Below are 14,905 nucleotides of genomic sequence, written 5' to 3' on the forward strand. Positions count from 1 at the left end.
AAAATGAAAAGTGGCGATCTGCTTTATATTTCTTTTGACACATTTTTTGGTATTATAACCAATCACACATGATTCTGTTGAGTTTATGAATGCAATGGCCAATAAGAGGCATTCAGATTAGTCATCGCTGAAACAAGCTTTGTTCAGTGCATGTACTCGCTGACTGAATTCCGCACTTTTGTGATTTCTCTCATAATAAACATGTCCTGCCCCTGGACTGTCTCTGTGTGTTACTCTCCCCATATGCTCTCCGTAACCTAGTTTCCCCTCTTGTTAATTGTCCTCGTTTCCCCGTGCAATGAAGTCCCAGTCTGTGCTGTCTGTCCTTGTCAGGTCTTAATACGTCATGTTCGTGTGTCACCAGCCATTCCTTGTATGGATTTCCGCTGTGTTTGGATTATATTTAAGTCTATTTCTTGATCCACGTCTCTGCGTCATTCCCTCCGACACAGTCTTGACAGAAGACCCGACCTACAAAAAGAAATAGATTGCATGTTCCCCTCGGTTTTTGTTTTCCGTGTTTTGTTCAATGTTTTTTTTTCCCATTTTCCTCCATGGATCCCCTAGCCACCAAGTTCACCGCCCTAGCGCGTAAGGACCTTCCCATCTTGGAGTATGCAGTTGAGTTCAGCCAGCTTGCTGCTGCGCTAAACTTACTGTTCTGGATCGGGGTAAATAACCATCGCCCCGCTGACCTCCAGACACCACTGGACTGAACTGGAGGGCTGATCCAGAGCACAGCCAGACCCAGAGTCCCTCATGTCTCCTCCCTGGCTCCTCCCTCTGTCTGGTCTGTCCTGGCTCCTCCATCCGTCGGCCTGAGCCCACCGCAACCAACAAGCCAATGCCACATGGTGCGACAGAGTTGAGGATCACCATGGAGCCGGAAATTCAAGTGACGTCAGATCAGGAGTGAGAGTCGGCTACAGCCCTCACCACGAAGGAGAAGGCCGTGGACAGAGAGAGTGCGGAGAGAAGCCCGGCCCACTGCACCATGGCTGAGGGTGAGATTACAAGGGATCTGGGACTGCTGGATTTGGAAGGTAACCTTATAGACTGGGAGGCAGATATATATGCGGACATGCCCATTCGCTTTTTGGTGTGTGTGTGTGGGCAGCGCAGACCAGCACTGAGAGCCCGGAGGCTCAGAAATGACCACCCACCCTCCTGCTCCTGCCTCCTCCACCACTGTTGTCTGGCAGATCCTCTGCTCACCCTCAGCCCACCATCTGTTCGGTGTGAGCTCCTTGGGTCTGCCAATCTTCATCATCTGCATGGCTGGAGAATCCCTTGCCTCCACCTCCAGCCTCTGAGTGCCAGACTCCACCTCCGCCCATCAACCCACTGGCTCCGCCGGGGTCCCTCATCCCTCCGGCTCCGCCTTCTCCTTGGTTTGTCATCGACCATCCATCGCCTCAGGACTCCACTCTTCCAGCTGTGCCTCATCCCTCCGTCACTCTGGCTCTGTCAGGCTCCTCCTTCACTTTGGCTCCTCCTCGGTCCTCCCTTGCTCTGGCTCCACCGCGGCCTTCTGAATCCCCGCCTCTGCCTGCTCCAAGTCCCTCCTGTCTCATCCCTGGCTCCTCCCTCTGTCTGGTCCATCCTGGCTTCTCCTGTCTCCTCCACCATGGCTCCTCCCTCCGTCGGCTCCACAGTGGGTCGCCTTCATGGCTGTGGCCTGAGTCCCGCCTGTCTCCACCAGCTCCAAGTCCCTCCTGTCCCCTCCCTGGCTCCTCCTGTCTCCTCCCTGGCTCCTGCCTCCATCTGGTCCGCCTTGGCTCCTCCTGTCTTCTGCTCCCTGGCTCCTCCCTCTGTCGTCTCCACCCTGGACTCTGTTGGCTGTCCTCCTCCCAGGTGTCCATCCTCCACCCGAGCCTTCTCCCAAAGTCCAACCTGTCCCTCCCACGATTGTTTCTACAGTGTGAGGATGCACCGTCATGCCCCTGGAATGTCTGTGTGTGTTTCTCTCTCCACGTTCTCTCCATGACCTAGTTTTCCCTCTTGTTAATCATGTAATTTAGTCCAGGTGTGTCTTTTCCTTGGAGAAAATCCACCTCCATTTGCTTTTTGGAAAACTCTGTTTCCCCAAGTTCACGAGTGGCCAGTCAGATGGCTCATGGCTTGTCGTAACACACCAGCACACACCCAAAGTTCATCCACACCACATTCGCCGATGCATACCATACCATAAAACTCCCCTTAATATGTGAGTATTTTCTTTTCCATCTTATTATATGAATACGTTTAATGGTGTGGGTGACTGGAATTAATCTTGTTTGTATTTCCCTTTTTTATCGGTTTTGAATTGTAAATACACTGAGAACGGGATTATGGAAACTGCTGAGGTGAAGCCATCTGGGTTTAACTACTTTTTGAAAGGCTTATTCCTGTCTGGCACCCGAACATTTTAAGTTGGTAAAATCATTTTTCACTAAAACTGTTTACCTGGGTGCCACCACCATTACAGAAATGGCACCTGAACAGGGACTTGACTATAGAAAAAAAAACTGAATTTGAATGTGATCACTTGATTGATTGTCTTTACTTGACTTTTGCACTGTTTTTCTTGCAAAAGAGCTTGTGGAAAAGAAAATGTGAAATTGTGCAATTCTGTTTGTTGAGCAATTGAGAGGTAATTAGGAAAATGGATATGTGATTAGGTGTTATCGAGTTAATCTTTGTTGATTGAAATGTGAGCTGGAAAAATTGTAAACCTCTTGTAAATTTTGGACATATATTGTAGTTTGCTATTTATTTTTTTTTTTTGTTATTTTCCTGGTGCCCCTAATTGCCCCAAAAAACAGCACATACATTCCATAATTTCCTTTTTAATTTTTTTTTGCCCAACATTTTATATTGCCAACAGAATTACATACACACTACAAACATGGACACTACCCCTCCTTCACCTTCAACAATTTAACCCCCTCTGGCCATTCCGTAGTTTCACAGGGTTGATTACGCAAAACCAAAACATAAAGGGAGGAAAAAGTGATTTTGAATGAACACAGGAGAGCTCATCTATCTCATCATATAAATACAGCTAATAGCTGGTCACTGAACAGCTCTAACCTCACCGCTTTACGGCACCACATGCCTTACTACAGAGAAAGATCTAACACAGGAAGACAAGGGTCAAGAGCACAACTAAAGCAAACACTGATCTTCACGATCGTGGCATCATTTTAACCAATAAAACATTGACAGCTGATCCTCTGTTATTCTCAATAACAGCAGGTGTTCATCACTAATGCACAATCATCATTTAATTAGTCACATAATTATCTCATTAACTTTAACTCTTTGAGGACTTTGGATTTGACTTGAGACTTGCTTGTGACTTCAAAGGAATGGATTGGTCCCACCTCTGGTGAAATCAGCTGGCTGAGTCCATGGGTGGAATAAACATATGGCAGGACTTTTACTTTCTGACCCCTGGACTTTCCACCTCTGGTGGCCGTGAATTGGAAGGTGGAAATGTGAGGTGGAGAAACTGGTCTTGGTTGCACAGGTGGCCAGACTGGAGTTGCTATATCTGGAGGGGGTTCAATTTCCACAGACACTGAAGGTGAAGGAAGGTTAGTGGCCATGTTTGTAGTGTGTATTTAATTCTGTGGGCAATAATAAAATGTTGGGGAAATAAAATTAAAAAGAAAATTATGGAATGTATGTGTTGGTTTTTTGGGGCAGTTGGGGCACCAAGAAAATAACAAAAATAATAATAATAATATTTACAATTCGAAATGCGTAATCATTTCAAATCACTTGAAAAAGCAGTGGTAGACCAACCAAGAAGTGCTCCATTACCATCTCACCACACCGTCCCATCTTCATCTCCACCATCAGAGGCTGCACTCATACACCAGCTGTCAAGTCAAGTCAAGTCACCTTTATTTATATAGTGCTTTAAACAAAAAAGATTGCGTCAAAGCAACTGAACAACATAAATTAGGAAAACAGTGCAGGACTAGGCTAATATGGTCATACTTCCTGGTTCTTGTAAGAACTCTAGCTGCTGCATTTTGGACTAACTTGCAGAACAACCACCCGATAAAGCATTACAATAATCTAACCTTGAGGTCATAAACGCGTGGATTAACATTTCTACATTTGACATTGAGAGCACAGGCCGTAATTTAGATATATTATTGAGATGGAAAAATGCAATTTTACAGTTGCTAGAAACATGGCTTTCTAAGAAAAGATTGCTATCAAATAGCACACCTAGGTTCCTAACTCATGATGAAGAATTGACAGAGCAGCCATCAAGTCTTAGACACCATTCTAGGTTATTACATGCAGAGCTTTTAGGTCCTCTAATTAACACCTCTTTTTTTCAGAATTTAGCAGTAAGAAATTACTCGTCATCCAGTTTTTTATGTCGACTATGCATTCTGTTAGTTTTTCGAATTGGTATGTCAAAAGTGATCATTTGAAGTTAACTTCCAACATTTGGAAGACCCTCAGATGATGCTGATCCACTGTTGTATTTATTTGCTGTCAAGACTTTTTGGCCTTACATCCCCTGGCTGATGCTGACACCTAGGCTACCTTCCGCACTGTCCTATACGGCACAGCACATGACTGGTGGGAAGTTTGATCTTCTATTACCACTTGGAAAAAATTTGAAATGGGTTTCCTCTCAGCCTTCCTCTCTGAGGACTATGAAGATGAGCTGGCAGAGTGAGTTCAAACTAGAAATCAGGGAGAAAAACAATCAGAGACTTTGTTTCACATACAGAGCACTGAGCAAATGGTGGAAGCCCACCCTAACAGAAAGTGAACTAATGAAAATGATTCTTAAAAACATCAATCCTTACCAATCCAGCCAACTTCATAACCAAATAAATACCGTGGATGAGTGTGTAATACTGGGTTTTCGGCTGGAGAAAGACAGTTGAAGGACGCATGACTCAACCATCTATGAAGGACGCATGACTCAACCATCACCACAAAGACCCACCTTCAATCGACTTGCTGAAAGACCTCCAGTCCAGTGTTGGAGATGCAAAGGTCAGCACCCACCAGGCCACTGTCCACTCTTTTCTTCCCCACAGTCAACCCCGTCGTCCAGTCAGCATCCTTCTGCTAGAAATAATAATTCCTTCCAAACTCAAAGGCAAGGAGTACCATCGTCCAACAATGCTCTGTCTATTACACTTCCTTCAAAGCCATCCAACAAGTCTCCCTCTAAACATGTTGCCATACCTCAACAGTTGTTGTACCCATTACTATTGTAGCTTGGAGAGGAAAAGCCATCTTGGATATGGGAGCAAGTTATACACTCCTCAATGAGACCTTGTGGAAGGAAATTGATTCCCTTGCCAACCTCCATCCCTGGGCCCTTGGCCCATTCTATTTGGCCAATAGAGAAGCTGAAGTGCCTTTAGGATGGACAGATGTTCAGATCACACTTAACAAGAAAGACTTTCAGGCTGCCATTCTCACCTCCAAAGCCCTGGCTTACTCCGTTGTCTTGGGCCTGGACTTCATCTTTTCCAGCAGCCTGGAGATAAATGTAGCTGAACAAAAATATGCATGCAAGTCAAAACTCAGTGACAAGTATCCTTTTCAACCTGGACATTCAACACCACCAAACAAAATACACCAACAAACGAAAAAGAATACACAAACCCATCGCTCAAACCAGTCACTTTCACTACTCAGCTCTATTTTTCCATTACAATTACCACCATCAGCCCACATGGATGACCAAACCTTGATAAGGCTGTCAAAGAAACTCACTTACCACTGGAAGGGAAGCAACAATTACTTCACCTACTACAATCCAACCTAAATTCTGCACTCTTCAGCTCGGAAGATCGATTGACTTCTGAAAAACAAGCTGTTGTAAGAGAACAATTAAAGGAAATGATGGGAAATGGTATAGTAGAACCATCTTACTCTGCTTGGGCTTCACCTGTGGTTTTAGTCCCAAAAAAGGATGGGAACTATTCAATTCACTATTGATTTGAACAGTTGTTACTGGCAGGTAACAATGGGCCCTAAGAGCAAGTCTAAGACCGCCTTTATCCCTTCCTCTGCGTTGCGCCAGTTTAATGTAATGCCTTTTGGATTGAAATATGCTCCTGCAACATGTCAGAGGCTGATGGAAACTGTTCTTGGAGAACTGAGAGGAAAAATATGCTTTGTATATATTGATTATATTATATACTCACCATCTCTGAACCAGCATTTCCAGGATCTCCAAACTGTTCTTTCCAGATTACAAACTGTTGGTTCAAACATCAATCTACAAAAAAGAAGCAAATTCTGTCTTGAGGAACTGACATTTCTTGATAATGTGGTGAACATTAAAGGCATTTCAGCAGACCCAAGTAAAGTGGAATCCATACGTTCTTACCCCATGCCCAGCAACCTGAAAGAAGTTCAGCATTTTCTGGGACTTGCTGGATGGTACCACAGGTTACCATAGTGGGTGATGAGTTCCACCAAGACTACCAGCCGACTGGTTCGATGGGCTTTCTGTCTGCATAAATTTGATTTTGTGGTTGAATACCGCAAAGGAAAACTCAACATTGCTCCTGATGCTCTTTCACGGATGCACTCAAGACCTGAATGCAGTCTTTACTCCACCCAGAAGGAAGATCCAAAACTTCCAGTTACTGCAGCTGTCATCTGGGAGGAACCACACAAATAAACTGAGATTGCACAAATATTTAATGAATTGGCAAAAGATGGCAATCTTTCGAAAGCCCAATTTGATATAATTGAAGATTAATTATGTCACAACTCACCTGCCCAGTGGCCAAGTACACTTCCGAGTGTACATCCCCAGAAGCTTGATCCCCACCATCCTACAGCATTATCATTCACATCCCTTGAGTGGTCATGTAGGAATCTATAAAGCTTTCAAGAGGCTGCACAACGTAGCCTTCTGGCCAGGAATGTGGACAGACTTGAAACAGCATGTCAAGAGATGTGTGAAATGCCAGAGAGTAAAAAGTGAATATCAAAAGCCTGCTGGAAAACATCAACAAGTCAACAGCTTACGACCAAATGAAATGTTGGGAGTAGACATTGTGGGACCTCTGCCCCGCAGCCCTCACCAACATGAATATCTTCTAGTTTTCATAGATTACTTTTCACAATGGGTTGAATTGTTTCCCATACGGAAAGCCACTGCACAGACTGTCACATATCTTCTCAGGAAGGAAATTCTCACTTGGTGGTGAGTTCCTGATTTCATTCTGTCTGACCAAGGTACGCAGTTTGTTTCAGCTATATTCAAAGAGATATGTACAAAATGAAGGTTAACTCAGGAAACAACAGAAGCATATCATCCCCAAACTAACATGACAGAACGAGTAAACCATACCTTAAAGCAAATGATTGCAGCATATGTTGAGGATAACCACACACACAAAAAAAGGGACCAGTACCTCCCAGAGCTAAGGTTTGCCATCAATTCATCTGTACAGGAAACCATTAAAATGTCCCCAGCTGAGCTCCACCTGTTAGGGAAATTACAAGGACCAATGGACAAGGTACTGCATGGCCAGAATCTCTCTCCTGATGTGCCCTCTTATGACACTGCTGAATATGTATCTCAGTTGCAATCAGGAGCAAAAGAGTGTTCCAGAAAAAGGCAAGTGAGACAACTTAGAAGCAACAACAAAAAAGAAGAGACAGTTTATTTAAAGAGAGAGACAGAGTAAGACATTTTCCCCAGTCAAGTGCAGTTCACTACTTTTGGGGCTATCAAACCAGCCCCAAAAGTGAAAAGGACCTTATCGGGTGATCATGAAATTGGGCCCATTGAACTACAGGGTAGTGGTGGAGGCCACCGGGGAAGATGTCCGCACTGTCCACATGTGCAATTTAAAACCCTGTTTCCCCACTGCAGAAGAGATAGACACCCAAGAAAAACAGAAACTCCTTGAAATCTTTCAGGAATCCCTCAGTGAAGATGAAGAGTTACTAGGATTATAAGCTCACAATCCTCTTTTAACAACCATGGGTTGTTTTCTCCAGGGGTGGAGAGTGTGGCAGAACGGGAAAGGCATAACTGGAAAAATGAAACCAAAACTACTGTCATGACCGCTAGACTCCCATAGGAACGGGAGTCTAATTTTGGAAGGAAACGAGGAAACTATATATATATATATATATATATATATATATAGTTATATATATATATATATATATATATATATATATATATATATATAGTGGAATAGAATCAAAAGATGGTGGTTTTGTGGAGAGTGAAGAACAAAGGAAAAAGTCGCGAGTGTCTAGAGTGGAAGTTGCACCAGTTTCAAATGAGCGCACACTCAAGCAATGTGTAATGCTGAAACGAGCACCAGAGAGTTACAAAGAGATCGTTATCTGAGCTGCAGGATCAGTGCAGAGGCGTGTGTTGTTTTGGGAGCTGAAGGGAAGTGTCTTAACCTGGATGCCTTATATTCCTTGGAGAAAATCCACCTCCATTCGTTGTTTGGAAAACTATATTTCCCCAAGTTTATGAGCAGCCAATCGGATGGGTCATGGCTTGCCGTAACACACCAGCACACCAAAAGTTAACACACCAGCACACCAAAAGTTAACACACCACATTAGCCCATGCATACCGAACCGTACAACTCTTAATGTGAGTATTTTCTTTTCCATCTTATTATATGAATTCTGATGGTGTGGGTGACTGGAATTATTCTTGTTTGTATTTTCCCTTTTTTATCAGTTTTGAATTGTAAAAACACTGAGAACGGAATTAGCCATCAACCTGTCCATACACACAATATGACAAGGGGGTAGACAGGATAGGAAGACAGGGGATTGAGGAAGAAATACAGCATAACATGAGGCAGGGGATGAGAAAAAAAAAACAACCCCCAGACTATGCTCCTGTGGGGAGTACAGTGTGGGAACAGGAAAAAACTCCTCAGCAACATACAGGTGCTGGTCATATAATTAGAATATCATCAAAAAGTTGATTTATTTCACTAATTCCATTCAAAAAGTGAAACTTGTATATTATATCCATTCATTACACACAGACTGATATATTTCATATATAAGCTCTCGGAGAGCCTCGGCCTGCAACACAGTCTGCCTCCAGAGGTCCCTGTCCTTTACCAAAGTCCTCAATCTTCTGACTCCCATGCGTCTGAGGCCGTCTTCCACCTGATCTTGCCACCTCAATCTGGGTCGTCCTCTTAAACGTCTACCTCCTGGCCTTCCTTGGTTAACCTTCTTTGCTGCTTTTTCATCCGGCATCATTTCTACATGGCCAAGCCATCTCAATCTTCCTTTGCGGATCTCACTGACTAGATCTGGCCCATTTAATTTGTTAACTTCAGCATTGCATCGAATTCTCAATCTACCCTCCACACACACAGGTCCGAAAATACGATGTTGCACTTTTCTCTCCCAGTGGCGTAACAGCCCTTCATCTCAGGTTGTTAGTGTCCATGTCTCTGATCCATACAGGACAACTGGGCGTATCATGGTAAGGTATACCCTCACTTTAGTTTCCCGGCTTATTGTTCTACTTTTCATAAATCTAAGGAGGGAAAAATAGCTCCTATTTCCAGCTGCTAACCTTGTTGCCACCTCCTCTGTCACACTGTTACTGTTGGTTATCTGTGCACCAAGATATCGAAATTGGTTGGTAATTTTAAATCTATCCTCGCCAAGTTCTACCTATGGCTGAGGTCCTCCATTTTCTCTGTGGGTCATTAACATGTACTCAGTCTTTTCCTGGTTCATCTGCAGACCCAAATCATCTATTGCTTGTTTTAAAACTTCATAACCCTCCATCAAGGCTCTTTTAGACCTTGCAACTAATTCGACATCATCTGCATAGGCCAAAACTTGCAGCTGTCAGGGTTAGAAGGTATTTTTTATGGCTCGTTCTAAAACTAAGTTAAATAATACAGCAGATAAAACATCACCTTGTCTCAGGCCTTGGTCAGTGTCAAAGGAGTCCGAAAGCTGTCCATCTATCTTCACCTCACTTCTGGTCTGCCTTAAGGTTAGCATAATCAGTCAAATTAGCTTTCGTGGTACTTGCAATTCTCTTAAGGTCTCTCGTAGTTTTCCTCTGATGACACTGTTGTAGGCTTTCTTAAAATCAATGTAAAGCTGGTGCACATCAAGACTGTCTGTCTCTGTTAAGCAATTCCTTAAAATACTCTGCCCATCTCTCAAGAATCGCCTGTTTGCTTCCGATTAATTTTCCATTTCGGTCCTTGCAAAACACGGCTTTGGTCTGAAAACCTTTATTTTCTTCTTTTACTTTTTGACAGAATTATCTTACCAATCCCCTTGCATGACAGCTTTCCGTTTTCTTAAAATTTTTCCTCTCAGAGGCTTTTTTCATGTTTCTATATACTCTAGAAGCTTCTCTCCTTTTATTCTTAAATTCTTCAACAGTAATTCTTGTTCTTAGTTGTAACATACGCATTCTAGCATTGTTCCTTTCTTTGATGGTTGCCCTACATTCTTCATCAAACCACTCTTCTCTGTGAAATCTTTCCTTCAATAACTTGCAGTTTAATCAGTAAGTTTTGAGTTACAAGAGTTTTGCCCACTGTGCCACACAACCCGTTTGAAGGATTCTTGGACTCTGTGCTGTTTATACAAATCAAGCACAGCAGAGAGGTCTCCAGAGACGTTTTATACTATAAAAAACAGCATGTACTGGTGACTCTTAGTTCTTCTAATCCACAGCACAAGTAGAGCTAATTCTCTGCACATTTGCGCATTATTTGAAGATGAAGTGATGATAATTTCAGATCATATTACAGAAGGTATTTCTGGTAATGCAATCAAATGTATATTGTTTAACTGATTTAATAATTCATAGAGTACTTTATATTCACACAATGTATTATTTAAAATGTTGTGGTTATCTAAAGCTGATAATCATCAAAATGGTTTATTTGTAAGATACATAAAGATTGAATTAACTTTTTCTATTCTCATCCTCAGGTCAATGAATCCATTCTTTGTTTAATGGAAAATGGAAAATGGAACATATTTTTACTTGATGTTGTTTGAAAATATTGGGTACATAAGATATGCTTTCTTTGGTTTGGGAATTATTCTATATTGTGCTATTGTATTCTTTAATGCACTTATTATTCTTGCAATTTTTCTGGAAAGGACATTGCACCAGCCCATGTACATTCTGATTTCATGTTTATCCGTCAACTCTGTGTTTGGAACAGCTGCTTTTTTCCCAAGGTTACTGGCAGACTTGCTGTCTGATACACACTCAGTCTCCCGTGAAGCATGTATCTTACAGGCTTTTGTCATTTATTCATATGCATCAAATGAAAACACGATATTAATGTTAATGGCATTTGACAGGTATGTAGCAATCAGTAAACCATTACAATACAACAACATAATGACCCCCAGGATTTTATCTGTTTTAATATCCATAAGCTGTATTTATCCGATGCTTTGTCTTGGTATTGCTGGTATATTAAATGCCAGACTCACAATGTGTGGTAACAAACTGTGGAAGGTTTACTGTCACAACTGGGAAATTGTCAAGCTTTCTTGTGCAAATACTATTGTTAATAATGTTTTTGGCTTGTTCATATTGACCACAACTGTTATCATGCCTTTAAGTTTTATATTATACTCTTATGTTACAATTCTTATAATTTGTAGAAAAAGCTCACTAGATTTCAGAAGAAAAGCATATCAAACTTGTATTCCACACATAGTGATCCTCTTAAATTTCTCAGTAGCTCTTTTTTGCGAGGTCACTTTGAGTCGGATTGCAAATTTGGAACTCCCTATAGGGCTGTCAATCATTCTTTCATTAGAGTTTCTCATTGTACCACCCATCCTTGACCCTCTTGTTTATGGTTTGAATTTTCCTAAAATTCGCAAAAAAATTCAATGGATTATAAAAGCTTGCAAATAGCTGTAACAGATGCTGCACAGAATGTTAACAAAGTTCAATGATTGTATGATTGTATGGTATAAATTATGTAATCATGATGTACATCACATTTTATGAACCTGTGAATTTGAGACTTTGAGTTTTACTGTTAATCTTTGCCACAATTATATATTAACTATACATATTATTTCTAATTTAGCCTGTTACTGGATTCATGACATGGTTCAGACCCTCGGTCACATCTCAGATACCAAAAATATCAGATACCGGGCATTGCCTGTACTATATGTGCAATATAAAATATATGCATATAAATTGATTTATATATATATATATATATATATATATATATATATATATATATATATATATATATATATATATATATATATATAGTGGTGTCAAACAATTAATCGCACCCAAAATAAAAATAAAAGTTTTTGTTTACATACTAAATGAGTGTGTACTGTGTATATTTATTATGTATATATAAATACAAGCATGTATATATTTAAGAAAAATATGTTGTTTATATATTAAATATATTTATATACAATATAAAATATAATAATATAAATATATAAATGTATATCCATGTAAATATTTTCTAAATATATACTGTGTGTGTGTTTATATATACTGTACATAATAAATAAACACAGTACACATACATATGTAAACAAAAACTTTTATTTCAGATGTGATTAACATATATACAGGTGCTGGTCATATAATTAGAATATCATCAAAAAGTTGATTTATTTCACTAATTCCATTCAAAAAGTGAAACTTATATTATATTCATTCATTACACAAAGACTGATATATTTCAAATGTTTATTTCTTTTAATTTTGATGATTATAACTGACAACTAAGAAAAATCCCATATTCAGTATCTCAGAAAATTAGAATATTGTGAAAAGGTTCAATATTGAAGACACCTGGTGCCACACTCTAATCAGCTAATTAACTAAAAACACCTGCAAAGGCCTTTAAATGGTCTCTCAGTCTAGTTCTGTACGCTACACAATCATGGGGAAGACTGCTGACTTGACAGTTGTCCAAAAGACGACCATTGATACCTTGCACAAGGAGGGCAAGACACAAAAGGTCATTGCAAAAGAGGCTGGCTGTTCACAGAGCTCTGTGTCCAAGCACATTAATAGAGAGGCGAAGGGAAGGAAAAGATGTGGTAGAAAAAAAGTGTACAAGCAATAGGGATAACCGCACCCTGGAGAGGATTGTGAAACAAAACCCATTCAAAAATGTGGGGGAGATTCACAAAGAGTTGACTGCAGCTGGAGTCAGTGCTTCAAGAACCACTACGCACAGACATATGCAAGACATGGGTTTCAGCTGTCGCATTCCTTGTGTCAAGCCACTGTAGAACAACAGACAGCATCAGAAGCATCTCGCCTGGATTGCTGCTGAGTGATCCAAAGTTATGCTCTCTGATGAAAGTAGATTTTGCATTTCCTTTGGAAATTAGGGTCCCAGAGTCTGGAGGAAGAGAGGAGAGGCACACAATCCACGTTGCTTGAGGTCCAGTGTAAAGTTTCCACAGTCAGTGATGGTTCGGGGTGCCATGTCATCTGCTGGTGTTGGTCCACTGTGTTTTCTGAAGTCCAAGGTCAACCCAGCCGTATACCAGGAAGTTTTAGAGCACTTCATGCTTCCTGCTGCTGACCAACTTTATGGAGATGGAGATTTCATTTTCCAGCAGGACTTGGCACCTGCACACAGTGCCAAAGCTACCAGTACCTGGTTTAAGGACCATGGTATCCCTGTTCTTAATTGGCCAGCAAACTCGCCTGACCTTAACCCCATAGAAAATCTGTGGGGTATTGTGAAGAGGAAGATGCGATATGCCAGACCTAAGAATGAAGAAGAGCTGAAGGCCACTATCAGAGCAACCTGGGCTCTCATAACACCTGAGCAGTGCCACAGACTGATCGACTCCATGCCACGCCGCATTGCTGCAGTAATTCAGGCAAAAGGAGCCCCAACTAAATATTGAGTACTGTACATGCTCATACTTTTCATGTTCATACTTTTCAGTTGGCCAAGATTTCTAAAAATCGTTAGTTGTCAAATATAATCATCAAAATTAAAAGAAATAAACATTTGAAATATATCAGTCTGTGTGTAATGAATAAATATAATATACAAGTTTTACTTTTTGAATGGAATTAGTGAAATAAATCAACTTTTTGATGATATTCTAATTATATGACCAGCACATGTGTGTGTGTATTTATATATATATATATATATATATATATATATATATATATATATACAGTACAGACCAAAAGTTTGGAAACATTACTATTTTTAATGTTTTTGAAAGAAGTTTCTTCTGCTCATCAAGCCTGCAAAAATTATTATGATCAAAAATAAAGTACAAATCAAAAATGAAAAAAAAGATGTAATCCTCCATTGTGATATATTATGAACATGTGATACTTTTTTAGGTTAAAATAATTGTTTTTAAATTTATTATACTTTAAATTATCATTTATTTCTGTGATGAAAAGCTGAATTTTTAAACAGTTCTGCTGCTTAATATTTTTTTCAGAACATGTGATACTTTTTTAGGATACTTTGATGAATAAAAAGTAAAAAAAAAAAAAGAAGCTATGTTTTTAAAATATAAATATTTTGTAACAACAATATACACTACTGGTCAGTAATTAGGGGTCAGTAATTTTTTTTCGTTCTTTTTTTTTTAAATAAAATCAATACTTTTATTCAGCAAGGATGTGTTAAATTGATAAAAAGTGATAGTAAAGAAAATATATTATTAGAATATATATTATTAGAATTTTTTTTTATTTTGAATAAATGCAGTTCTTTTTAACCTTTTATTCTTCAAATATATTAGACAGCAGAACTGTTACCAACACTCATAATGAATCAGAATATTAGAATGATTTCTAAATGATCATGTGATAGACTGGATGTTACATGTGACACTGAAGGCTGGAGTAATGATGCTGAAAATTCAGCTTTGCATCACA

At 40.1% G+C, this 14,905-nt stretch overlaps 1 protein-coding gene and 1 long non-coding RNA gene across 2 annotated transcripts; one reads left to right on the plus strand and one right to left on the minus strand.

Moving 5' to 3' along the window:
• Nucleotides 1-6,047: 6,047 nt before the first annotated feature.
• LOC122139904 lies at nt 6,048-7,171 on the minus strand. Its single transcript, XR_006156635.1, has 3 exons — nt 6,759-7,171; nt 6,365-6,639; nt 6,048-6,253 (listed from the first exon to the last, which is right to left on the minus strand). It is a non-coding gene; the product is annotated as an uncharacterized LOC122139904 (long non-coding RNA).
• Nucleotides 7,172-9,593: 2,422 nt separating this feature from the next.
• Nucleotides 9,594-12,136, plus strand: LOC122139757 (putative gustatory receptor clone PTE03). Its single transcript, XM_042738888.1, has one exon. The coding sequence runs from the start codon at nt 10,988-10,990 to the stop codon at nt 11,903-11,905; it is 918 nt and encodes a 305-aa protein (XP_042594822.1). The 5' UTR covers nt 9,594-10,987; the 3' UTR covers nt 11,906-12,136.
• Nucleotides 12,137-14,905: the final 2,769 nt, after the last annotated feature.

This window comes from Cyprinus carpio, chromosome B15, assembly GCF_018340385.1.
Source record: "Cyprinus carpio isolate SPL01 chromosome B15, ASM1834038v1, whole genome shotgun sequence".
Classification (NCBI taxonomy): domain Eukaryota; kingdom Metazoa; phylum Chordata; class Actinopteri; order Cypriniformes; family Cyprinidae; genus Cyprinus; species Cyprinus carpio.

Bases quoted from the DNA above. Each gene is read 5' to 3' on its own strand.
- LOC122139757 (XM_042738888.1), top strand. From the start codon at position 10,988: ATGGAAAATGGAACATATTTTTACTTGATGTTGTTTGAAAATATTGGG.